A 22,776-nucleotide genomic window follows, 5' to 3' on the forward strand; every position below is an offset into this window, starting at 1 on the left:
CTCTATTGTTCAACTGTCCTTGGAGCTATGTGCGGTCACATCACTAAGTCCTGGACAATAGGATATATGCAAAAGTGTAAACTATCCACTTCCATGAATCTTCTTAAAAGATAGTGTGGTCCTTTGCCCTTCTTCTTCATCCCCTCTCTAGTTGCTAACTAAAATATAGGCATGGTGGCTGGAGCTCCCACTGTCTGGAACCCTGAGGACACAGGCTGTATTCTAAGGAGGCAGAGCTATGAGCTAGAAGCAATGAGGCCCCTGGGGGCTCTGGGCAGAACAGCCACTATCCCAGCCCTTCTAGATGGGGAAAGCAGGGCTCTGAGAAGTGATGAGAATCAGTGGCAAAGTCAGATGTACCACTATGCTCACACACTCACTTTAGAGTAAATAAAACAGAGGTTTGCTTTGCATTTGTGTAAGCTCTTCCTCAAGTCAGCCCACCTTGACTGAATGGCATGCCTACCCACAGCCACAGCCCCCCGTACTCTCTTATCTGCTCTAGGAGTTGGCCCTCGATGGAAACTTCCTATTTAAATCCAAACAACCTTGTCCAAATCTCACATTTCATATTTCTTCACTCTCACATTTATCATGCTCCTAACAACCACCTGATGTGATAAGATTCACGTAAAGAAACCCCATGTGGGGGGAAATGTCCACCCTTAACCTTCCAAGTCTCTCCCTAATGTACCAGAGAAATTGACTAATGGCTTTTCAGATAAAGGGACTCCAGAGGATGTTATGAATTTTTCTAAAGTCATTATGAAAGCCAAAAGATCCATTATTATGATAAATTGGGGTTGAGAAGCTAATTGTTAAAGAAAGTAGCCAGTGTTCTATTAGTAACAAAGAAGTCCGCTTTCACTAATCTTTCCTCTGTCTTCTCATGCCAGTACACGGGTATATCAAAGAGCAATTCTTTTGGTCAGGATGTTTCTTTTTTTTCACTTGTATAGCTTTTGGCTAAACTATTAAACAGATTATAAAATGAACAAATGTTAATATATGCACACAAATCACATGATATGTTTTAATGGGATATGTGGGCAATACAAAATCAAATCCCTATCATCAGAATTAGTGGTAGGGATAAACACTTCAGGTCTGTTTGGGGGTTTGAAGCTTTTGGCCAGCATACAGAGACACAGATGTGTTTTAAAAGAAACTCTGTATTTTCCCAGAAAGATAATTTTTCTAATGAGACAGGAGTTCTAGGGTTCTATATGTGTTCTATGAAGCACTTAACAGAGGGAACAATGAATTTTCATTAGTTTTAGAGGGTATTAACAAAAAGGTATGGATCAAAAGGCAATAGAGGCTATGCATGCTGGCTCATGCCTATAATCCCAGCACTTTGAGAGGCCGAGGCAGGGGAATTGCTTGAGTTCAGGAGTTTGAGACCAGCCTGGACAGTGTAATGAGAACTTGTCTCTACAAAAAATAAAAGGCCAAGCACAGTGGCTCACACCTGTAATCCCAACACTTTGGGAGGCTGAGGTGGGTGGATCACGAGGTCAGGAGTTTAAGACCAGCCTGGCCAAGATGGTGAAACCCCCTCTCTACTAAAAATACAAAAAAAAAAATTAGCCAGGTGTGGTGGTGGGTGCCTGTAATCCTAGCTACTGGGGAGGTTGAGGCAAAGAATTGCTTGATCCTGGAGGCAGAGGTTGCAGTGAGCCGAGATCCCACCACTGCATTCCAGCCTAGGTGACAGGGCAAGACGGTGTCTCAAAAATAAAATAAATAAAAATTAAAAATGAGTCAGGTGGGGTGGTTCATGTCTGTGCTCCCAGCTACTTGGGAGGCTGAGGGGGGAATTCACTTGAGCCTGGAAGTTCACCGTAGTGAACTGTGGTTGTGCCACTGCCTTTCAGCCTAGGCAACAGACAGACCCCCTCCCCAACCCCAAAAAACATACAGCTATTCCTAGGTCACTAACTGAAAGACTCAATATATTAATACATATTTTTTAAAAGCTAAAGAAATTAACAATAATTATTTTCAAAGTAATCTAAAAAACTATAAAATATAGATATGTGAGGTTCACACGACAGTCCTCCAGAAGCTCTGATGTGCTCTGAAATGTGAATATACACAGCAAGGAGCACCTCATCTCACTAGCATCTACATGTGGGAGACAGAGTCTGAGCATAGCCACTGGCTAATATTTAGTCCCTGATGTGGAAGCACAGGAGACTACTGATGAGAATCCACTGCCTATGCTTCAGTCTATTATCTATAAAGTGCCATTGCCGTGACAATAATAGCTAACTTCATTGACTGCATACTGTGGACTGGCACTGCTCTAAGCACTATACATATATTACCTAATTTAATCCTCAGTACGAGAACCTGTGCTATGGTTTGAATGATTATCCCCTCCAAAATTTCTGTTGAAACTTCATCCCCACTGTGGCAGTATCAAGAAGTGGGGGCTTTAAGGGGATTCTGGGCCAGGCGCGGTGGCTCATGCCTGTAATCCCAGCACTTTGGAAGGCCGAGATGAATGGATCACAAGGTCAGGAGATCAAGACCACCCCGGCCAACATTGTGAAACCCCATCTCTACTAAAATACAAAAATTAGCCACGTGTGGTGGTGTGCGCCTGTAGTCCCAGCTACTCAGGAGGCAGAGTAGCTGAGCCAAGCTCACAGCTTGAACCAGGAAGGCAGAGGTTGCAGTGAGCCAAGATTGCACCACTGCACTCCAGCCTGGCAACAAGCGCAAGACTTCATCTCAAAAAAAAAAGAAACAAAGAAGAGGGGATTCCGTCATGAGGACTCTGCCCTCATGAATGGATCAACTCATTCATGGATTAGTGGGTTAATGAGTAACCATGGGAATGGGACTGGCGGCTTTATAAGAGGAGTATGCTCAGCCCCTCACCATGTGATTCCCTGTGCCACCTGGGACTCTGCAAACGGTCCTTATCAGCAAGAAGGCTCTCACCTGGTATGCCCCTGGACCTCGGAATTCTCAGCCTCCATAACTGTAAGAAATGAATTCCTTTTCTTCGTAAATTACCCAGTTTCGGGTATTCTGTTATAAGAAACCAAAAATAGACTAAGACACCCTGAGAAGTTAGGTAAACAGTCCAAGTTCATAAAGTCAGAAGGCAGAGGAGTTAGAATTCAACCCCAGGTAGTTTGAATGCAGAGGCCAATAAAAGTCAGAGAGTTCCATGTCCCAGTTCATACATAAGCTCATTTGAGTATACTGGCAGACGTAAACACTTGCTTTTCTTAAACTACATTCCCTCTCTCTCTCTTCCACCCCAAAATATAGGTAGTAAAATCTGTGTAAGACAATCTGAATGAACAATGTCATTATGATTTAAAAATACTCCCAGCTCTATCCTTGAGATTCACATTGAAGCCATGGACATCCCTGAATCTAACAGAACACCTTACACAAAGAATATGAACACGTTTTGTTGACAGTGAAGTTTGCTGAAGGAAAAGGGAATGTGGAAGGGAAGATGAGCTCCATCGGGAATATCCAGCACCATGCAGTGTGCTTGGCACACAAAAGGGGCTAAAAAATGTTTTTTGGAAAATGAAAATGTGAGAGGTAGGCAAGGTGGGAAGGGAAGGAAGGGAAGACGAAGGAAGGAAGGAAGGAAGGAAGGAAGGAAGGAAGGAAGGAAGGAAGGAAGGAAGGAAGGAAGGAAGGAAGGGAGGGAGGGAGGGAGGGAGGGAGGGAGGGAAGGAGGGAGAAGAGGGAAGGAGGATAATTTGAAGTAGTATAATTTGAGGGAGGGAGGGAGATGTAGAGAGCGAGATGGAGGGAAAGGGTGGGGAAAAGGAAGAAAGGAATAAAGAGGAGAGGATGAGGAAGAAGGACAAATGACTACTTGAGCACATGCAAAAGTCAGAGTCAAGAACCACTGTTTCAGTTTGAATACCACTGTCAGTTACTGGTGAGTAGCAGAGGACGTGCAGGGGTAGGAGGAGGGATTTCAGAAGGCCCTGAATTCCCCCTCCAGAACTGCACCCAAATGGACTCACCTAGCTCATACCCCTTTGCCATCAATTGGGTCCTAAATTACTGCAGTTACTGTTTCTGGAGGACAAAAAGAAAGATCTTGCTTTGGAGGACAAATGCATCCATTTTCAGTCATTTGGTTTGGGAAGGAATGACCCTCCTCCTAGCCCTACCTAATGAAGGGAAGGAGGCTTATGACTGTCACTCTATCACATTCTCTGTAGCCCCAGAGAATCATGAGTCAGAGATAGTACAAATCCCAACCAACGTCAAAACTTGTGATGTTTCCAGTTTCTTCTTGGAAAGAAAAGCTTTGTCTTCTGTCTTCATAGACAAGCTGGAGTAAGAGTACGGGGTCTAGAAATCCTGAAGACACTTGCTACCTGGACCAGACAGTCAGAAACAGAGAGCCTAAAGAGGAAAGTGATACCATCAAAGGCAGAGCAGACAAGAGAGAATACCAGGTTAAATGGTAGTATAATTTGAGTGGCTGGATCACGGTTCACCTGAGGCCAATCTACTTCAGTTATGTGGGCCAACACATTCCTTTTACTATTTAGGCCCCATTGCAGCTAGTTTTCTCTCATTTGCTGCACAAAGATCACCAGTGATATGATCTCTCTCTGGGTCCTGATGGATTTTGCATTCTTTAATACCGGCATCAACTCACAAGGAGTTTTCCTTCATGCCAGAATGTAAACCCCCAATGCAATAAGGGACCCTAAAAGAACTTGGAACTCCAAATGACAAATTTAATCCTCAGGCAGAAACCTGATCAGAGATGAGATGACTGGATTCCCAGGTCTGGATTCCACCCTCACCTGTGTAGGGCATTTAGCTAGGGGCTGACAAGATTTGTTTTTATTTTTTCCTAGGCTCAGCATCTTACATCCAACTGCTAAAATAATATTTACTAGAGGATTTCATTGTAGTTCATTGACATCTTTTATGCTTCTGGTTATTGGTGTTGTCTACTACAGATTTAAAAGTTAGGCTGGGCCTGGTAGCTCCCACCTCTAATCCCAGCACTTTAGTAGGCCAAAGGAGTGGATCACTTGAAGCCGGGAGTTGGAGACCAACCTCGCCAACGTGGCGAAACCTCATCTCTAGTAAAAATACAAAAGAATCAGCCAGGCACGGTGTCACACGGTTGTAATCTCAGCTACTCAGGAGCCTGAGACATGAGAATTGTTTGAACCCAGAAGGTAGAGACTACAGTGAGCTGAGATTGCACCACTGCACTCCAGCCTGGGTGACAGAGCAAGATTTTGTCCCAAAAAGAAAAACAAAAAACCAAAAAAATCTCTAGAAGGAATCATATCTGCTTAACCCACTTCACATAGAATATAAAGGAGAAAACCTGCTGAAGCCTGATACTTTTTAATGCAGCTGCTGCTGATGATCTTACAGCTTCAAGCAGATCCTGAGGCAGAGATGTCAGATTCCAACTTACCTTGAACTACAGTCAACATTTTCCTGGAAGTCTTAAGTTAAAGCCAGGACTGCTTCTTTCAAAGTTTTATTGAACAGTAGTGATGTTCAATGTCAAAACTACAGACCTCTTGTGTTGAAATTAATTCTGCCTATCTGATGTCATCTACCACACCTTGGGGGTAATATAGGTCTCTCTCCCCACTCCCACCCCTACCGCCATGCCAACCCACACAAATGACTTTCACTTGGAGTCCAATTAGAACTCCTACTCTCACAAATAAGAAATAGTGAAGAGATTATGGAGTTTGAGCCTGAAAATATGGTACCAATATTGACTAATTTATTCTGTGTGACCTTGGGCAATTAACCTCTCAACATCATCCTTTTCTGTAAATATAATGTCTATAATAGTGCCTGTCTCAAATACTTCTGAAACTTTGTATGATAATCAAACAAGATGCTATAACACAATGGTCCCCAACCATTTTGGCACCAGGGACTGATTTCATGGAAGACAATTTTTCCACAGACTGGGAGAGGGGGATGACTTGGATATGATTCAAGAGCATTCCATTTGTTGTCCACTTTCTTTCTATTATTATAACATTGAAATATATAATGAAATAATTATACAACTCACTGTAATGTAGAATCAGTGGGAGCCCTGAGCTTGTTTTCCTGCAACTAGACAGTCCCATCTGGAGATGATGGGAGATAGTGACAGATCACCAGACATTAGATTCTCATAAGGAGCATGCAACCTGGTCCCTCACATGCCCGTCTCACCGTAGGGTTTGCTCTCCTCTGAGAATCTAATGCTGCCACTAATCTGACAAGAAGTGGCACTCATTCAGTAATGCTCACTCACCTCCTGCTATGTGGCCCAGGGTTGGGGACCTCTGCTGTAATAGAGTTCACTCGTAAATAAAAATGCCTAACTGAGCACACAAAACTTTCAGGCAGCATCTTGATTCATCTTGTACATCTATCTTAGATACTATTTTTCCCTCAGGATGACAGATAAAGTGGAATAAGTGATATTTAGCAAGCATTTAAGCAGTGTTTCAACAGACCCAGCTCAATATTACCCTAGAAGGTTGGAGCTGATAGCCACTGTAAAACTTTTTTGGGTGGGAGAGCTACAAAATACATTTTGAAATATAAAGCACACATGAAAACTGCAATGTGCTTTCACTCCAGGAGTACCTTTGGGCCTAAGATGACTTGGCATTAACCTCCTTCATTTTAAAACATTGTCAAGCACCAAGCTTCTCTGGTGGTTTGACAAAGCATATGGTTCAGAGTTAAGCTGGGCTAAACTACCTTTCTTAGATCTTTTATATCACCAATAAATTTGACTAATGCCTCTGATATCTGAGAACCTCCAACTCTGTAAGGTATGTCTTTTCTGAAGACAAGATTGCAGGCCATATATTTATGTCCTGGTTCATCACAAAAGGAAAAGCAGTAGACAGTGATTCCAGAGACAACTTAACTCACCTGAACCTAACCAATGTTTATTGGTGGCCTGGTAAATGCAAACCTCTATGCTGGGAACTAGAGTCAGTCAAAGAGAGCAATGATTCCTGCCCCTTGTCAGAAAAGAAGTTCCAAGAGAGATGTTTTATTTTATTTTTAAATAAATAGAGTTTGATTATTTTTATCACCTTTATCAAGGTATAGTTATAGAAAATAAAATTCATCACTTTTTTTTTTTTTTTTTTTTTGAGAAGGAGTCTCACTCTGTTGCCCAGGCTAGAGTGCAGTGGCAGGATCTCAGCTCACTGCAACCTCTGCCTCTCGGGTTTAAGCGATTCTCCTGCCTTAGCCTTCTGAGTAGCTGGGATTACAGGCCTGCGCCAGCAAACCCAGCTAATTTTTGCATTTTTAGTAGAGACAGGGTTTCACCATATTTGCCAGGCTGGTCTTGAACTCCTGACCTCAAGTGATCTGCCTGCCTCAGCCTCCCAAAGTGCTGGGATTACCGGCGTGAGCCACTATTTCTGGCCAGAATTCATTACTTATAAGTGTACAGTTTCATGAGTCTTGACAAATACGTATACGTGTGTGTGTGTGTGTGTGTGTGTGTGTGTATTTGTATAACTACCACCATAATCAATATATGAAACATTTTTATTAGCTCAAAACATATACCTTATGCCTCTTTGCAGTAACCAATGGGATTTTTGAATTGAATATTTTAAGTCACAAGGAATAAAAGAGCAAGGTTATTTAACCAAATGGAGCCTCCGAAAACCGAAATTGAGATTAGAGAGGCAGGCCATGAAGTTGATGTTCCCACCAGATAACAACTGCATGCCACATAGTCGAGACTGGGTGGCACTGAGACTCAGTGGCATTGAAACCCTAGCTTAAAACGCCTTGAATCCCTAATCACACAGGGTGATGTTAAGGAGCTTCCTTCAGTACTAGATCCATCCACCACTGGTCAAAGTGACTTGTTTAGACCAAGAAAGGCCACATCAGTGGAAGGGCTGAAAATAGGCTGCTGGACACCCTAAACAATGACAATGCCCTTCCAGAGACAGAATCTGAGTGTCAAAGAGTCCCTAAAAATACAGAAGATAAAAGAGAGCTGACTTCCTAAAAATGTTCATCTTTCGGTTCTCATGGAAGGGTGATGATGACTATATATTTTAGCACTTGGGTTATTAATGCTCATCTAAGTGTTTTTCTGACCAACTCAGATAGCAGAAACCCAAGCTGGCTCAGAAAACTTGAACAAAAGATGATTTATCCAGCATTTCCAAGAGGATTTATCCAGTATCTCCAAATTTCCTGTGGTTTATAGCCTTAAGTGTTAACAAGTTATTCCTCTCACTCTACAGTTAATATGTGAATAATCTTTACTAACTATAGACATGAGATCACTTTCCCATTAGACACCAACTCTTAGAAACACACAGTAACAAACTTAAACCAGTCTCAGCATCCTTTCCAACAGGTCAACACACAAACCATAAAGGAAGGCCACATTATGCATCTTGTAAATGTCTTGGTAATAAATCCAGTCCTCATTCTATTTGCCAGGGCAAGGAATAAACAACCTTGACCTTAAGTTCAGGCTGTGGAGAGTTTTTAATTCTCAACAAGGAAATAACTACCATGCAGTTGCTTCCTTTCATTTCACCTTGATTAAGTTGTATTTGCTAAGAGCATCAGTACCCACATATCATTACTAAAAATCCAACTCATTACAAACTCACCTAAAGGTAAATGAAAACCAAAAATCAGGCATAGTTTTATTACTTCCAAAGGAAATTGGGTCATTATGCATCATTCATTTTTTTCTTATTATGTGGGTATGTTTTCTTTTGCAACCAAGTAATAGCATCACCAAATTTCTCTTTGTACAAAAGTCAAAAGAAGCATGTTGATAGCTCATAGTAGTTAACTTTTTGAAATATCTGTTTGGATGGAAGGAACATGCTAACAAAGGACTTACTGACAAGGGGATGCTTGACTCAAGCCATAAAAGATAAGGAAGAACAAAGTGGGATGAGGTGGGGCAAAGGGGAGACATTTCAGGGACATAAATGTGTGCAAAGGCACAGAAATGTGAGGGTATTGAATTTGGGGAGCTGTAAGCAGCATAACATGCTTAGAGGGCAGGATAAGAATGTCACAGGAGTAGGCCGGGTGCGGTGGCTCAAGCCTGTAATTCCAGCACTTTGGGAGGCCGAGACAGGTGGATCACGAGGTCAAGAAATCGAGACTATCCTGGACAACATGGTGAAACCCCGTCTCTACTAAAAATACAAAAAATTAGCTGGGCATGGTGGTGCGTGCCTGTAATCCCAGCTACTCGGGAGGCTGAGGCAGGAGAATTGCCTGAACCCAGGAGGCGGAGGTTGCGGTGAGCCGAGATCGCGCCATTGCACTCCAGCCTGGGTGACAAGAGCGAAACTTCGTCTCAAAAAAAAAAGAATGTCACAGGAGTGAAGTGTTTATAATCAGGAGATTATGCATGTCAGTATAATCAGGAGATGGAATCTTCTGCAGGCATTCAAAGCCCACCAACCAATTTTAAACAAGGGAAGAAAATGCGTGACTTTCTGCTTTAGAGCAACTGCCCTTGGGATAGTACAGAAGGTGAAATGAAGAAGTCTAGAGGAAGTGGGAACAGTTTGACCATTACAATAGTCCAAGCAAAAGATCATGAGAACCTAAAGGAGAAGTGAGAATGGAGAAGAAATAATGATTTTAAAACATTTAAGGGATCTCTGTAACAAAACCCAGGGATTAGTGATACATCTAGAATGAGGGAGAATTAGAAGTCCAGGATTATTCCTAGGTTTATTATTTAGATAATAGGTGACTCAGAGACTAAACACAGGAAAAACAATTTTCAGGAAAAATTAGAAAAGTTTCTTATTTATACATGTTAAATTTGAGTTGTCTATAACAGATATGTCTACTGATATCAACTTGAATATCAAAATCAGAGTAAAATTGTGTATAAAGATTAAAGATGAAAATTAGAAGTGCCTAAAACTGACATGGGTCTAATATCCTAGGATATCCAAGGAACTTCTGCAAATGCATCAGACTAAAAAGAAGAACCCTAAATCGAAAAAAAAAAAAATGGTCAAAGACAGGAATAGGCAATTAATAAAAAAGGAAACTCCCAAATTTCTCAAGCGTATGAAGAGATGTTCAAGCTCATTAGTAATGTGAGAAATGAAAAACTAAAAGTGCAATATGTTACTCTGTATCTCATCTACTGGATTAAAATTAGAAAGCTAGACAACATAGAGTGTTGGCCTGGATTTGAAGATACAGAAACTTAAAGACTGTTTGGAAAATCAGGTGAGAGATGGGCATTCTGGAGTGCAATCTGACAATGTTTAGTCAAAATTGACCAAATTAAGTATAGACAACCCCTCTGGCCCAACAATCATCCTTCTGAATATACATGTTAAAGAGACTCTCACACACATCCACAGGGTGCCTGTTCAGCATTATTCACTGCAATAGGAAGTGAGAAGCAGTCTGAGTGATCACTGCTGAGGGAATCAAGAGGCAAAATATCACGAGGCTCTCATGGAGCAGCAGCAGAAGCAACACCCTCAATGGACATACAGCCATTGAGAGGATCTTCCTATGTGGTCTTTAGTGGAAAAAAGATAAGAAATTAAATACTATCTTTTAAATAGTACTAGTTACATTAAGTAAAAACATATACAAAAATATATATACACAAACAAAAGGCTACCCAAGAAACACATTTATGTGTGGTTGTCTATGGTGGGGCAGTCAAACAGAGAGAATAGAAATGCATTATCTTTTTTAAAGTAATCAGAAATGAGCCTTACATCAGACCAATTATGAAAGAATTGTTCAATGATGAGTATGATGAACTCAACTCTCTATGCCTGAGGTCCAAAAAAAGAGAAAAGATGAGAAGACTAGGACATAAGCAAGTAGAAATTAGCAAAAAAATGAGCCATTGTGCCAGTTATGCTGGTGGCACTTTGTCACCTTCTACCCCAAAATCTCCACTTCATTAAATGGCCTGTTCTCTTCCCTAGGAGATGGAACTCCATAGGCTGCCGTCTGGCTTCCAGCATAATTTGCTTATAGGAGGCACCAGCAGGAGGTTGGAGGGTGAGAATAGAGACAAGTTGGGGTATTTCTCTTTCCCTGCTAAGTTCAGTTCCTGACAGCCCACCTTTCACAACTCTAGACCTCACTAGGCTATGGTTACCCTGATCCCTCCCCTGGACCCTTCTTAGTTTTAGGGGTATTAACAGCTTTCTGCTATTGCTGGTGCTAAGGTACCTCCCCATTCCTTCTTGGTTTTTTGTTTTGTTGTTGTTGTTGCTGTTGCTGTTGTTTGTTTGGTTTTTGTGGGTTTTTTGTTTTTGTTTCCTTAACTTCACCCATATCTTAGACCAGGTAATTAAGTTACTATTACTAAATTCTCTTTAGTAAGCCCTCTTTGAGGATGCCGTCTCTCTCCCACCTTGATCCTAACTGAATCAGCTATACAGAGTTTCAGGGCAATAACTTATATGATAAAGGACTTTCTTCTTTTTTTCTTTTATTTTAATATAGGTTACATTTGAACATGTTTATCTGCTAAAGCAAAATAATTCCCATCATTCTGTAGCAGAAGCAATGCATGGGAGACTGAGTAATTAGATATTAGCTCACATCACTATCTCTCCCACCACTGTCATCCATCATGAACAATCTGGGAGATGAAACAGCACAGATCTAAAGGATGCGGTAAGAATCGAGGTCACGGCAGATCAGTAGATACTTGCATACTTGCAGGATTAACACTGTCTGGATTCCAATGATGAGCTGAGTATGTTCAAGATAAAGTTATAGTACATGTTGTAGATTGGGGATTGGCAACAAATAGCTATAGACTACATTCTGAGGAATAAGTGTTTTCACATGTATGGGTATCATTCCTAATCCCAGCATCACAGTCAGGTCCAGATGCCTGTTTCTGATCTTTGGTCCTTTCCCTAATCTCCTCCAAGAGTCCTTCCCTGGGTCTCCCATCTAAGCAAGATGCTCCATACCCACTGATGAGTATTGTACCAAGTTCATTTCCCCTAGCCTATGTTACAATCTGTGTTTCTGTTTTCCTTACATGTTATTCTTTGTCTTCCCACTTGGATGTAAGCACCACCATGGGTGGTGTCTAGGACATAGGAGGTCCTTAATAAATATTTCTTGAGTGGATACATGGTGAACCATAAGTGTAGAAAAAGAGCAAATAGAGGGTAGATGAGCACTAATCCTTTCATCACCATATTTATGGGTGGTGGACCTTGGATGGCCTTCCTCATAGTCAAAACATACTTCTTAGATGTGGCTTCTTGGGATATATTCAAGGATGCTAGCCTTGTTTGAAACTGTAAATATGTCTAGTGAGTAGGGCTTGAGTCTATGTGTTTGCCTTGTTTTGCACAGTATTCGGCACTGCCCCAAGCACAGATGGGTGCTTCATAAATATTATTAAAGGATGATGACATGAAGGATTATTTAATAGCTCCACATGGGGTGGAGATGGACCTCAGGCCACAAACATACTTTAAATGTGTTTTACTTCTGAAATCATTTGAACCAAAATATTTCAGCAACACAGATTCATCTGTGACCACAAATCAGACACATTTAGAGTGACAAAGCCCCAAAAGAATGCCATTTTCAAGGCTGAAACTGTATTATTCTGGGGTAAATGGAATCCTTCTTTTAGTGGCACTGTAAGAGTAGAAATTAAAGACTCTGAAACTCTTCCCTTGGGTAACCACAGTTATCTGTGAACAATGAAAATTTGTCTGAATAATTCATCAGCCTCAAGGGTACAGGCCTACCCTTATTCTGGAATCCCAGGAGTTTAGGCAAGTGTGTCATTTAATGGGTCTCAACTCTGTCCTCAGTTATTATTCTTCCAGGGCCTGACATTTATGGGCACATTCCTATAATTTTACTAATTTAAACAAAATAAGCTATATGGGAAACCACTGTCAAGGTCAAAATTTTGAAGCTGCATTAATTTTACCTAGGAAGAAAGAAGCGTATAAAGTGTCCATCATGAGAATCCACCTGGGACCTACACAGCAGATCAAATACCCAGAACAAATGACCATGTCAGAGCCCCACAGAATTCTGAATCCCAACCAGCAAGCATGAATAATCCTTTTAAATGGTCACTTCTGTATCAGAACAGGTCCTTTGCGAAATTTCTAAGCAAGGCCTTTGGTTTCTGACTGAAACAGAGATTTATGAGGAAGGGGGTGGGTAAAGTGAAATCAAGAACTACTGGGAAATTTCCACATGAAACAAGGACAAATGGTTTTTGTTGTCAGAATACAACTAGCCACCCCTAGCCATGGTTAGGAAGGTTACTGGCTAGCCCCTGGGGGAGTTGGACAATATTCTCAACTTGTTTATCAGGGACCCTTTTGCTCCAATTATAGCTACTGGGCAGACACAGTAATACCCTATTATCGGAAGACCTACTTTCAAATCCTGCGTGAATTTCTAATTCACTGTGTGACCTTGTACAAGTCACTTAAACTCTCTGATCATTGGTTCAACATCTTTACTATGGGAAGGGTAATGCCTATCCCACTTACCTCAAGAAATTATTACAAAGATCAAGTGAGATGATAGGTGTACAAATTCTTTCTAAATTATAAGATTCTATATAAATGGAAGGGTTAAATATACTCCCGTATTATTAAATAGCCTACAGAGCTCTCAGGATCCCATATGACCCTGAGTTCTCAATTTCTAAAAATGGTCCCATTTTTCTTTGTTCCCTATGGAGTCTTTTTTTTTCTTTTTAAAGGAAGGGTGTAAGCAAAAGTAAATGGGAGAAAACATGGAATCACATACCACTCTGGTGCTGCTAGGCAAGAATTTTAAACTGAGTTTAGTTCATCTTCATGGACTTGATGTCCATATCATCTCAGGGAGACAAGTAGAGTGGGAGGCATCTAAAATGTAGGTGATTCTTCTCCCCTCTACTGAAGAATACAAGGTCTATTTGCAAAAAATATACCAGCAAATAATTGGAAAATTAAATGTATAAAACATTTACAATAGCATCAAAATAAAGAAAATACCCCCCCAAAATTAACAAAAATTGTGTAAGATCTCTACATTAAAAGTAATAAAATACATGTAAGAGAAATTAATGAAAACCTAAATAGAGATATACCACATTCATGTATTAGAAGACTCAATATTATTAAAATACAATTCTCCCCAAATGGCTCTATAGATTCATCATAATCCCAATCAAAATCCCAATAGGTTCTGGTAGAAATTGAGATGTTGGTTTTAAAATGAAATAAAATGCGGAGGACCTAGAATATATAATTTTCCTTTAGTTTGACAAAGAAGGAAAACATGCTGGAAACTATTTTCAGTGTAATATTTACATAAGAATCAACAGATAGATCAGTGATACAGAACAGAGAATCCTGAAATAAATCCACATATATATGGTCAACAGATTTTTAATAAAGGTAAATAGCCTTGGCTATTCAGGGGAAAGAAAATTCTTTTTTTAAAATAGTATTAGAACAACTGGATATGGGACATAAGTGATCCTAATAGGGTTAGTTAGAGCCCTACTGAGTGACTCCTTCTTGGGTACTTTCCATGTACTGTCTCATTTCATTCTTACAACAAACCTATGAAGTATTATTTTTCTATTTGTACAGAGCTAATAAGGCTATAAGCCAGCATTTGAACATAATATAATCTGACCTCAAAACCTATGCTTTTTCCCCTCACTTATACATACATACTTTCAAATGAATACGTTTTGTTGCTAAACATTTATGTCATATTTAATATGTACCAGGCACCATGTTAAATGTTCTACATGAAACACCTCATTTGGACTTTGTAACAATCCATATGAAGATACTATTATTATTATCCACATTTTACAGATAAGAAAACTGAGGCACAGAGATTAAATAAGGCTCCTAAATTCCCATGGCTAGTAAGTGGCAGAACAAAGAATTATGCTCAGGCCACCTGATTTTCCAGCTTCTACCCAGTACACTATACCATGTTTTCATGCTTTCAGCACATTCCCAGATGGAGCAGGGGAGAATGAGTCCCAGCAACCAACAAAGGAAACATTGATGTCACAAGTGTACCATAAAGTTTTTCACAGTGACATCCTTGCTTACCTGTCCAGGGCTGTGCTGGTTGGCATACTCCTCCCAAATCCACGGATCCCCATCTGACGAAAATACGGAATGCAAGACAGGTTGGCAGCAATGATGGCCAGGGAGTCAGAAGGGCTCACAAAGAAGCCATTTTGGCCTAGGATCATATAACGGTCCTGTAGGAAGGAATGTGTGAAAATGATCAGACAGAAGCATCTGCTGCTAGCAGCCCATTCCCATAATCATCAGAATCCACTTTACTGCCATCTTACATTTAACAACCTAACAACTTGAATGAGGCCGAAGAGAGCATGGGAAACATTCTTCTAAATCCCTGAGTATCAAGGGCCCAGAATCTTGACACATCAGGAATATGTTGCACCTGTTGAAATGTGGATGACTACCTCAAGGTTTAGAAGCCCCCAATACTTAATTCTTTCTTTCTCCTAAATGTAATAAAGAACAATGGTTCTTGCAGAAATAGCTAATTTCTTAACATGGTGCTTTACACAACACCAGCCATAAATAAAGATTTATTGAATAATATATATTTTAAATAAACAACCTTTTTATGCCTTAAAGTAAATCTGGAACTAAAAAAAGTAATCACTATTTAATTGCAATACTTAGCCATTAAACAGAAGAGCAGATGCAAAGCCAGTTAGGGCACCCATGTCCCATACATGTTAGCTCCAGATGTGTTCATTCTCTGCTTTCTAGTGTACGGCTCATTATATAGTCAAAAGGTCAGCAGAAAGAGAGCTTTCCCACTTACCCCATCAGCATCAAATGCAGCTCCAAATCCATATTCTCCTCCTTTCATGGCTTCCAGAAGAGTCGTTGCATATGTCAGGTTTGGGTCAGGATGCTGCCCTCCAAAGTCTTCCAGAGGAACACAGTTTATTGCAGAATTGGCTGGGGCCCCCAGCTCATCACACAGAACTTTTCTCACATAAGGTCCCATAACTAAAAACAGATACACAGCAATATGAAATATTTGCAGAACCTTCTTCTCAGAGTATTTTGTTCTGAATAGTATAGGAAACACCATTTAAAAACCCAGAAGAAAAAGATAAATTTACAGGCTTTTTGAAGACACAATATAGAACCATATTTGCTTTAATTATTTATTGAGCACCTACTACGTGCCAGTTACTGTGTTGGGAATACTCAAGATGTATTCAATCATCTCATTACAGAAATTTTTTCTCCTATAACTTCTCTAAAATGTTGCCAGAAAGAAATCAGCTACATAATAATGATTCATTGTTGCTTTTCATGTTTGAAAACCTTTAGCTAAATATACTCAAAAGCATTAAAGGGCTCTAGCAATGTTCTTTGTCTCTGCAATCATCTGGACTCTGCCAAGTATATAATTAAACACTGTAAGCCACTGAAGCATATAAAAACAAGCACATTTCACCAAAATAAATGCCAAGGAATAGTATTTTCCAGTTCAATGAACATTATGAAGTGCCTAACATGGAACTGCTCTGCTAGGAAATGAAGGCATCATATTGAAGGGATGCAAAGCATATAGTTTCTACATTCCTGGACTTGTAATCTAGTAGTGGGATGAATCAAAGCTGCAGATCAATGACTGCCGTGGTAAGACCAAACAATGCACGTTGATGAAATAATCATATCCAATGGCTTAAGAGAAGCAATAACCACACATAAGACTTCAAGGAAGAAGCAGCATTTCTGGCAGAACTTGAAGGAATAATATAAAGTTGACAAGCATTTGGGTTTGAAGTGGGAAGCCCATCTAAACAGAAGGCACATTATGAGCAAGGGAACAGAGCCTGAGGTACAACACAAGGCACATTTGGGGAACAGCACATAATCCTCCTAGCTGAAATGTCTGAGAGATATTGCTTTCCACTCATTTTCCACCAATACAAAACACAATCATCTAATTGATTGTGCCTGCCCAGCACACATTTCCCCTTCCTCTGGATACAGCATTTGGGATTTCTGTTGGAGAAATACTATCTTCCCTATCTCAGTTCATGGGGTTGCGTATGGCTAAATCCCACTTCCCCAAGGCTAAGGAGGTGACCTAGGTCTGCCCAATCAGTGTCCTCCATCTCCTAGACAGAGTAATTGATCCAAAGGTGGATATACAATTTAAGCCAGGCAATGAGGCTGAAGCCCAGAAACATTGCTCATACTATTTGGAAAAAGAAGCAAAGCTGTCTTTCCTGTAGGCCAGATAATGCTAAGGCAAGAACCAGAAAGTTTTTTTCCTGAGGAGTTTGATCAGCCCAATAAGAAAGAACAGAACAGCCTAGCCAGAAGCCTTTGGAGTAAAGCCCATGGAGGAGAAGACCTCAGCAGGCTCAGAGCCCCCAGCAGGTTTTTAGTGCCTCATTCTTAAATATGCCAGAAAGCCAAGAATCATCAAAATTTTGAGGAATGTATTTAAAATGAGGTAAACATAAACAAAAAGTAAAGAGAAATCTGGAAGAAACAGAAATGATACAGGGAGAAGAAAACTTTTTAAAATATATTAGTAATAACCTAATAGAGATTAACAAGATAGAGTAGAGTGGCTAAAATGGAAAAGACTGACAGTACCAAGTACTGGTGCAGATACAGATAAACTGGAGCCCTCATACACTGCCAGTGGTGCAAATGGTACAGGTATTTTGGAAAATGGTTTGGCCATTTCTTATAAAGGTAAATATACCTGTATCATATGACTCAGCAATCCCATTCCTAGATGTTTACCCAAGACAAATGGAAACATATAGACTTGTTCATGAATGTTCACAGTATCTTTCTTTGTAATAGTCAACAACTAGAAGAAAAAGAAACCTAATTTTCATCAACCAGTGCATGGATAAACAAATTGTGGTATATCAACAACGTAATGAAATCATACTCAGCAGTAACAAGCAACAACTACTGAGACATGCAACACCAAGAACGTATCTCAGAATCCTTATGCTGAGTGAGGGAAGCTTGAAACAAAAGGCAACATGTTGTATGCTTCCATTTATATAACTTTCTGGAAAATGAAAAACTATGGGGTCAGAAAGCAGATGAGTGGTTGCCAGGGGCTGAGGATAAGGGGAGAGGTTTGACTACAAAGGGCTGCAAAAAGCTACCTGGGGTGATGGGAATATTCTATCTTGATTGTGATAGTGGTTACATGACTGTATATGTAACCACTGCATATGTATATGTATATAGTTTGATAAGGTTTGACCAACCAGGAGTGAGTTTTACCATATATAAATTATACCTCAGTATACCTAAGTTTAAAAAGATATAGTATCCATGAAACATAACTAGGATGCTATTTTTAAAAAAGAGAATCTTTGGAACATACAAACAAAAGTTTTGGAAAATTAAAAATATAATGGTAGAACTGAAAATCCTAATGGAAGGACTGGAAGATAAAGTCAAGGAAATTTCCAGAAAGTAGAACAAAATAAAGATATAAAAAATTGGGAAGGAGAAGGGGAAATAGAATAATTAAAGGATCAGTTCAGCAGGAACAATAACCAGAATAGTTACTCAATAGTAATTCAAAAACTTTTCCAGAATTAAAGGGCACAAGTGTTCAGTCTGCAAGGGTCCATCAGGTGTTCAACATCATAGAGATAGAGTCCCACACTGAGATCCATTATTGTAAAACAGGAACACTGAAGGCACGTCAAAGCTCCTAAAAGCTTCCAGAGAAGAAAACGGAAACACAATGGATAAAATCAGAACAGCATTGGATTTCTCAAGTTCAATATAATATCTATAACACAGTGGAGCAGTGTCCTCAAACTTCTGAAGGAAAATCATATCCAACTTAGATTTCCATATCAGACAAATATTAATCAAGAGTGCGTACAGAATAAAAGACCTTTTCAGATACACAATGACGCAAAATATTTACCTACTATGAGCTTTCTCTCACTGAGTTCTTGGAGAATGTGTTCCTCCAAATTGTAAGAATAAATCAAGGTGGCAGACAAAGAAACCAGTAAATAGGACATTTAACATAAGACATGTGTAAAAACAATTGCTACCATGATGATAAAGGGAGATTCCATGATGACAGCATGCTCAGAGAGCAACCAGTGCAGAGTGGGGCAGACCAAAGCCTCCAGGAAAATGAAGTGAAGGAAGATTTAGACACTGGGGGAGAGCTTGAGGATTAAGAGTGGTAAATACACTTGATTAAAACCAAGCAATGAGAAAACAAGGCAATTGCTATTTCCAAGGAAATCAAAAAGTTGTACTATAAAGGAAATATAATTCTAGCATATTGCATGGCTCAGCAGTGTTTTGGTAATGTAAACACTAGATACTGATCTTGCCAAACTGATGATCTAATTAAGGAAGCATGCTTGGATTTGGCAGGTGGAGAGGGTGAAAAAGAGCTACAGCTCCAGTTTTTATAGTATGAATTCAGTAATGCTCAAAACTGAAAAATCAACAAGGGTCTGTATATTCATAATATTTAATGATAGGGAGATAATACAAAAAAGAAAGGGCTGAAAAAAAATGAAAAAGTTTAATTCTGGAAGGTAAGAAATGGGGGAAAGACAGGAGTTGGGTAAGATTCTTTTCATAATAAATCTTGACTATTTACTTGACTGTTTATGCCATGCATACGATCAAATAAATAGCACTTTTACTGTACTCCACACTCATACATGCATAGCCTCAAACTCATGTGTTCAACTTTTGTTTTCATTTACATCAAAAGACAGAAATGAGCCCTGAAGTTTTCCAGAGCATTCCAAATATCTGAACACACACATGTTGTATGACTATCTATGAATCCAACTTTCCTCTTAACCTCCAAAACCCAACATGTGTAGAGGTCTCAGTATTTCTTGCCTCCTGATTTGGAGAAAAGATGAACTTACCTCCATGCATCGCATCAACTCGAATCTTCAATTGGCTGGGCCCAGTCAGCAAGCTCTTGATGGCATGAAAGTCCAAGACAGTCCGAAGGAGGTTGAGATAGATATCCACTGGGTCCACTATCTCCACTAAAGATAGAAAAACCAAGGAAAATATCATCGACTGTACCCATGAAAGATACTTGGAAGCATAAAAAGAAGCACTACCTTAGCAGTATGAAATTTTGATCATAACCCCATCATCTCCCCACACATGATGTGGGAAGTAAAGTGCCCATTTGTTGACAAAAATTACAGATCAAGGCACAATCAAGATACTACAAACTTTTCAGATGCTCAATGAGTGTAAATGATACAAGCTATAAATTCTTCTTTGCAAGGAAAAAATCAACTACAAGAATATATTAAGATAAAAATGTACCCCGTTACTCCTGCCCTCACTTTCCCTCCCCTCAAAAATGCTCATAGCACACATCTGAATGCTTAGAGGCATTTTGGCATATCCAGTTGCCTTTCCTGTGGGGGTTGGCCAAAGACTGACTCAGCTGGTATGAAGCAAATCAGCAAGTGACCTCAGTAGTGACCCCTATTTTCCAAATGCCATTGTTCCTACTAGATTCAATGCAGAATTGGTGATGAATACATTCCTGAGTTTGCATGAAATCTCTTTCATGCCCAAACTGGCACCCAATTTACAAGTGAATGGCAAATATCTAGAAATTCTCATTAAACACAAATGTCCTCCATTCTCTAGTACTATCCGGTAACCAGGAATCCAAAAAGTTTTATTCATTTCTTTGACATACCAAAAAGCCCAGAATACATTACATTTTTCATACTTGTCAATCAGTATATAATTAATGCTCAGAAAGTACTTTCCTAAGAAGTAGTAAATATTCAATTATTTAGGTGCTAAAATTTGTTCAGGAGCCCTGCTTTTTAAATTCATAGCTAAATTTTGAAACTTATGTATATTGCTTTCAAATTTTTCAAATACATACTACTTTGGAACCCTGAAATATTTCAAACTTGCACTGAAGATATTACCAAAAATGGTACACTTTCAGTAATTTTTAGCAAATCCAGCTGTGATATTTAATGGATGACACCTTAATATGCCATATAATATCATCCCTTCTCTGGTCAAATACATATCTAAAAATATTTTTTCTTGCACTTAAGTCAATGTAATCTATGTGTCCATTCAAATGTAATTATATTTTTAACATGGATACTTTTAAATTATCTTTTCACATGAGCATAATAATCTATAAAGTAATTAAAGTGTACACCTAACAGTGGTTAAAACAGTAAATTTTGTTAGGTATATTTTGCCACCATAAAAAATTAATCTGTAGGCTAAAACGTTATGCTCTGAGTACTTGGGAAGTTTTACTCACTCTACATTATAGGATAATATTTTTTGACAATTTCTGGTTCTTCAGTTCTTGAACCAATTGCCTAAATACATTTGGTATTTACAGTAGATAATATACAGTACCAAACAAATACAAAAAAGGAGGGAGCAAGAAGTCAGCAAAAACTGAAAATTCACATCTAATAGTTCTTGCACGTGACACTTTAAAGTGAAATGCAAAGGACTTACTTGTTTTCAATTAACGCAAGCTTTACTTAACACTTGAACCAGTGAGACTATAGCACATAAATTATCGATTATCTCCATATTCTTGGAAGCCAGGGAATCCCTCCACCCATGTCCTGGAATTGCTAACATTTTAGAAACCTCATGCAAATAGCAATGTGGCTGCCACAATGAGCCTGAATGAGAGCTCATGGAGATTCGAGTCTCTTGGACAACTATAAAAATTGTGAAGATACCAAAAATAAGCCCAGTCCTTCTAAGCATATGTAATCAGCATATTGAAATAATTTTGCTTAATATAATGTATCCCTTGCCTTCAATTGTCCAGCCATCCCATGTGTGTGCATGTATATGCCTGAGCATTCTCCCAGCTAGATTAACAAAAGCAGGCACTGTTGCTTCCAGTAAGCATCATGGCTCTCTATAAATTTCTGCTCACTACCTAAGCAAACAACTGACTCAAAACTTCCCAAGAAAGATTTGGTACATTGGGCCAATACTGTGACCCCCACACAATCCATCTTAAGCTTTTCTCTGTCTCCAAAATATCACATGGACATGAACCAGGTATTTCATCGTTTTGACTAAGTTAAATACTTCTAAAATGAGGATACTATTTTAACACAAACTGTATTCAAGCTTATAGGAACACTAAAAAAGAAGAGATGTTAGATCTATTGCTATTAGATGCCTTCTAGGAAAGAGCAACAGGATAAAATATGAGAGGAAAAATGATGTGCACATACATGGTATTAATATTGTCATTATATGGTTTAAAATTAACCTACAAAATAAAAAGCTATTTTCTGAGTACTGTAGAAGTTGTATTTCCTTTACAATATAAGATAATATTTTTGACAATATCATTTGGTTCTTTAATTTTTGTATCATTTGCCTAAATATATTTGGTAGTTACTGACTTCCTTTGTAAAATCTCCTAACACAGTTCTTGGTATAGGGCAGGTGATCGATAATTGTGCATTCAATAAGCTGATACATGACCCCACTGACTTGCTATGTTTCTTCTTAACTAGCTAAGGCATTCCAGCATCTTCACCTTAACTGCTTAGACAAGTTTTGGCAATTTACAGCCTATTCTCAGAATGCTATAATGGAGTCAACCATAAAACTTCTCCTATGTTGAAAATGATATTAAGTTTGGTAAGTGGTTTTTGACAGTTTCCAGTTCTGAATATCTTGGCTGCTC

The 22,776-nt window shown here is 39.2% G+C and overlaps 1 protein-coding gene across 2 annotated transcripts in view; it reads right to left on the reverse strand.

Moving 5' to 3' along the window:
* The window catches only part of PGM5 (phosphoglucomutase 5), a 186,240-nt gene that overhangs the window by 136,985 nt on the left and 26,479 nt on the right, over nucleotides 1-22,776 (reverse strand). For both annotated transcript variants that reach the window (XM_035301748.3, XM_035301750.3), the window contains exons 4-6: nucleotides 19,970-20,095; nucleotides 15,871-16,061; nucleotides 15,117-15,271 (exon numbers count right to left, since the gene is read on the reverse strand). In XM_035301748.3, coding sequence (XP_035157639.2) covers nucleotides 15,117-15,271; nucleotides 15,871-16,061; nucleotides 19,970-20,095 — 472 coding nt within the window. The remainder of the gene's footprint in view (nucleotides 1-15,116; nucleotides 15,272-15,870; nucleotides 16,062-19,969; nucleotides 20,096-22,776) is intronic.

This window comes from Callithrix jacchus, chromosome 1, assembly GCF_049354715.1.
Source record: "Callithrix jacchus isolate 240 chromosome 1, calJac240_pri, whole genome shotgun sequence".
Taxonomy (NCBI): Eukaryota; Metazoa; Chordata; class Mammalia; order Primates; family Cebidae; genus Callithrix; species Callithrix jacchus.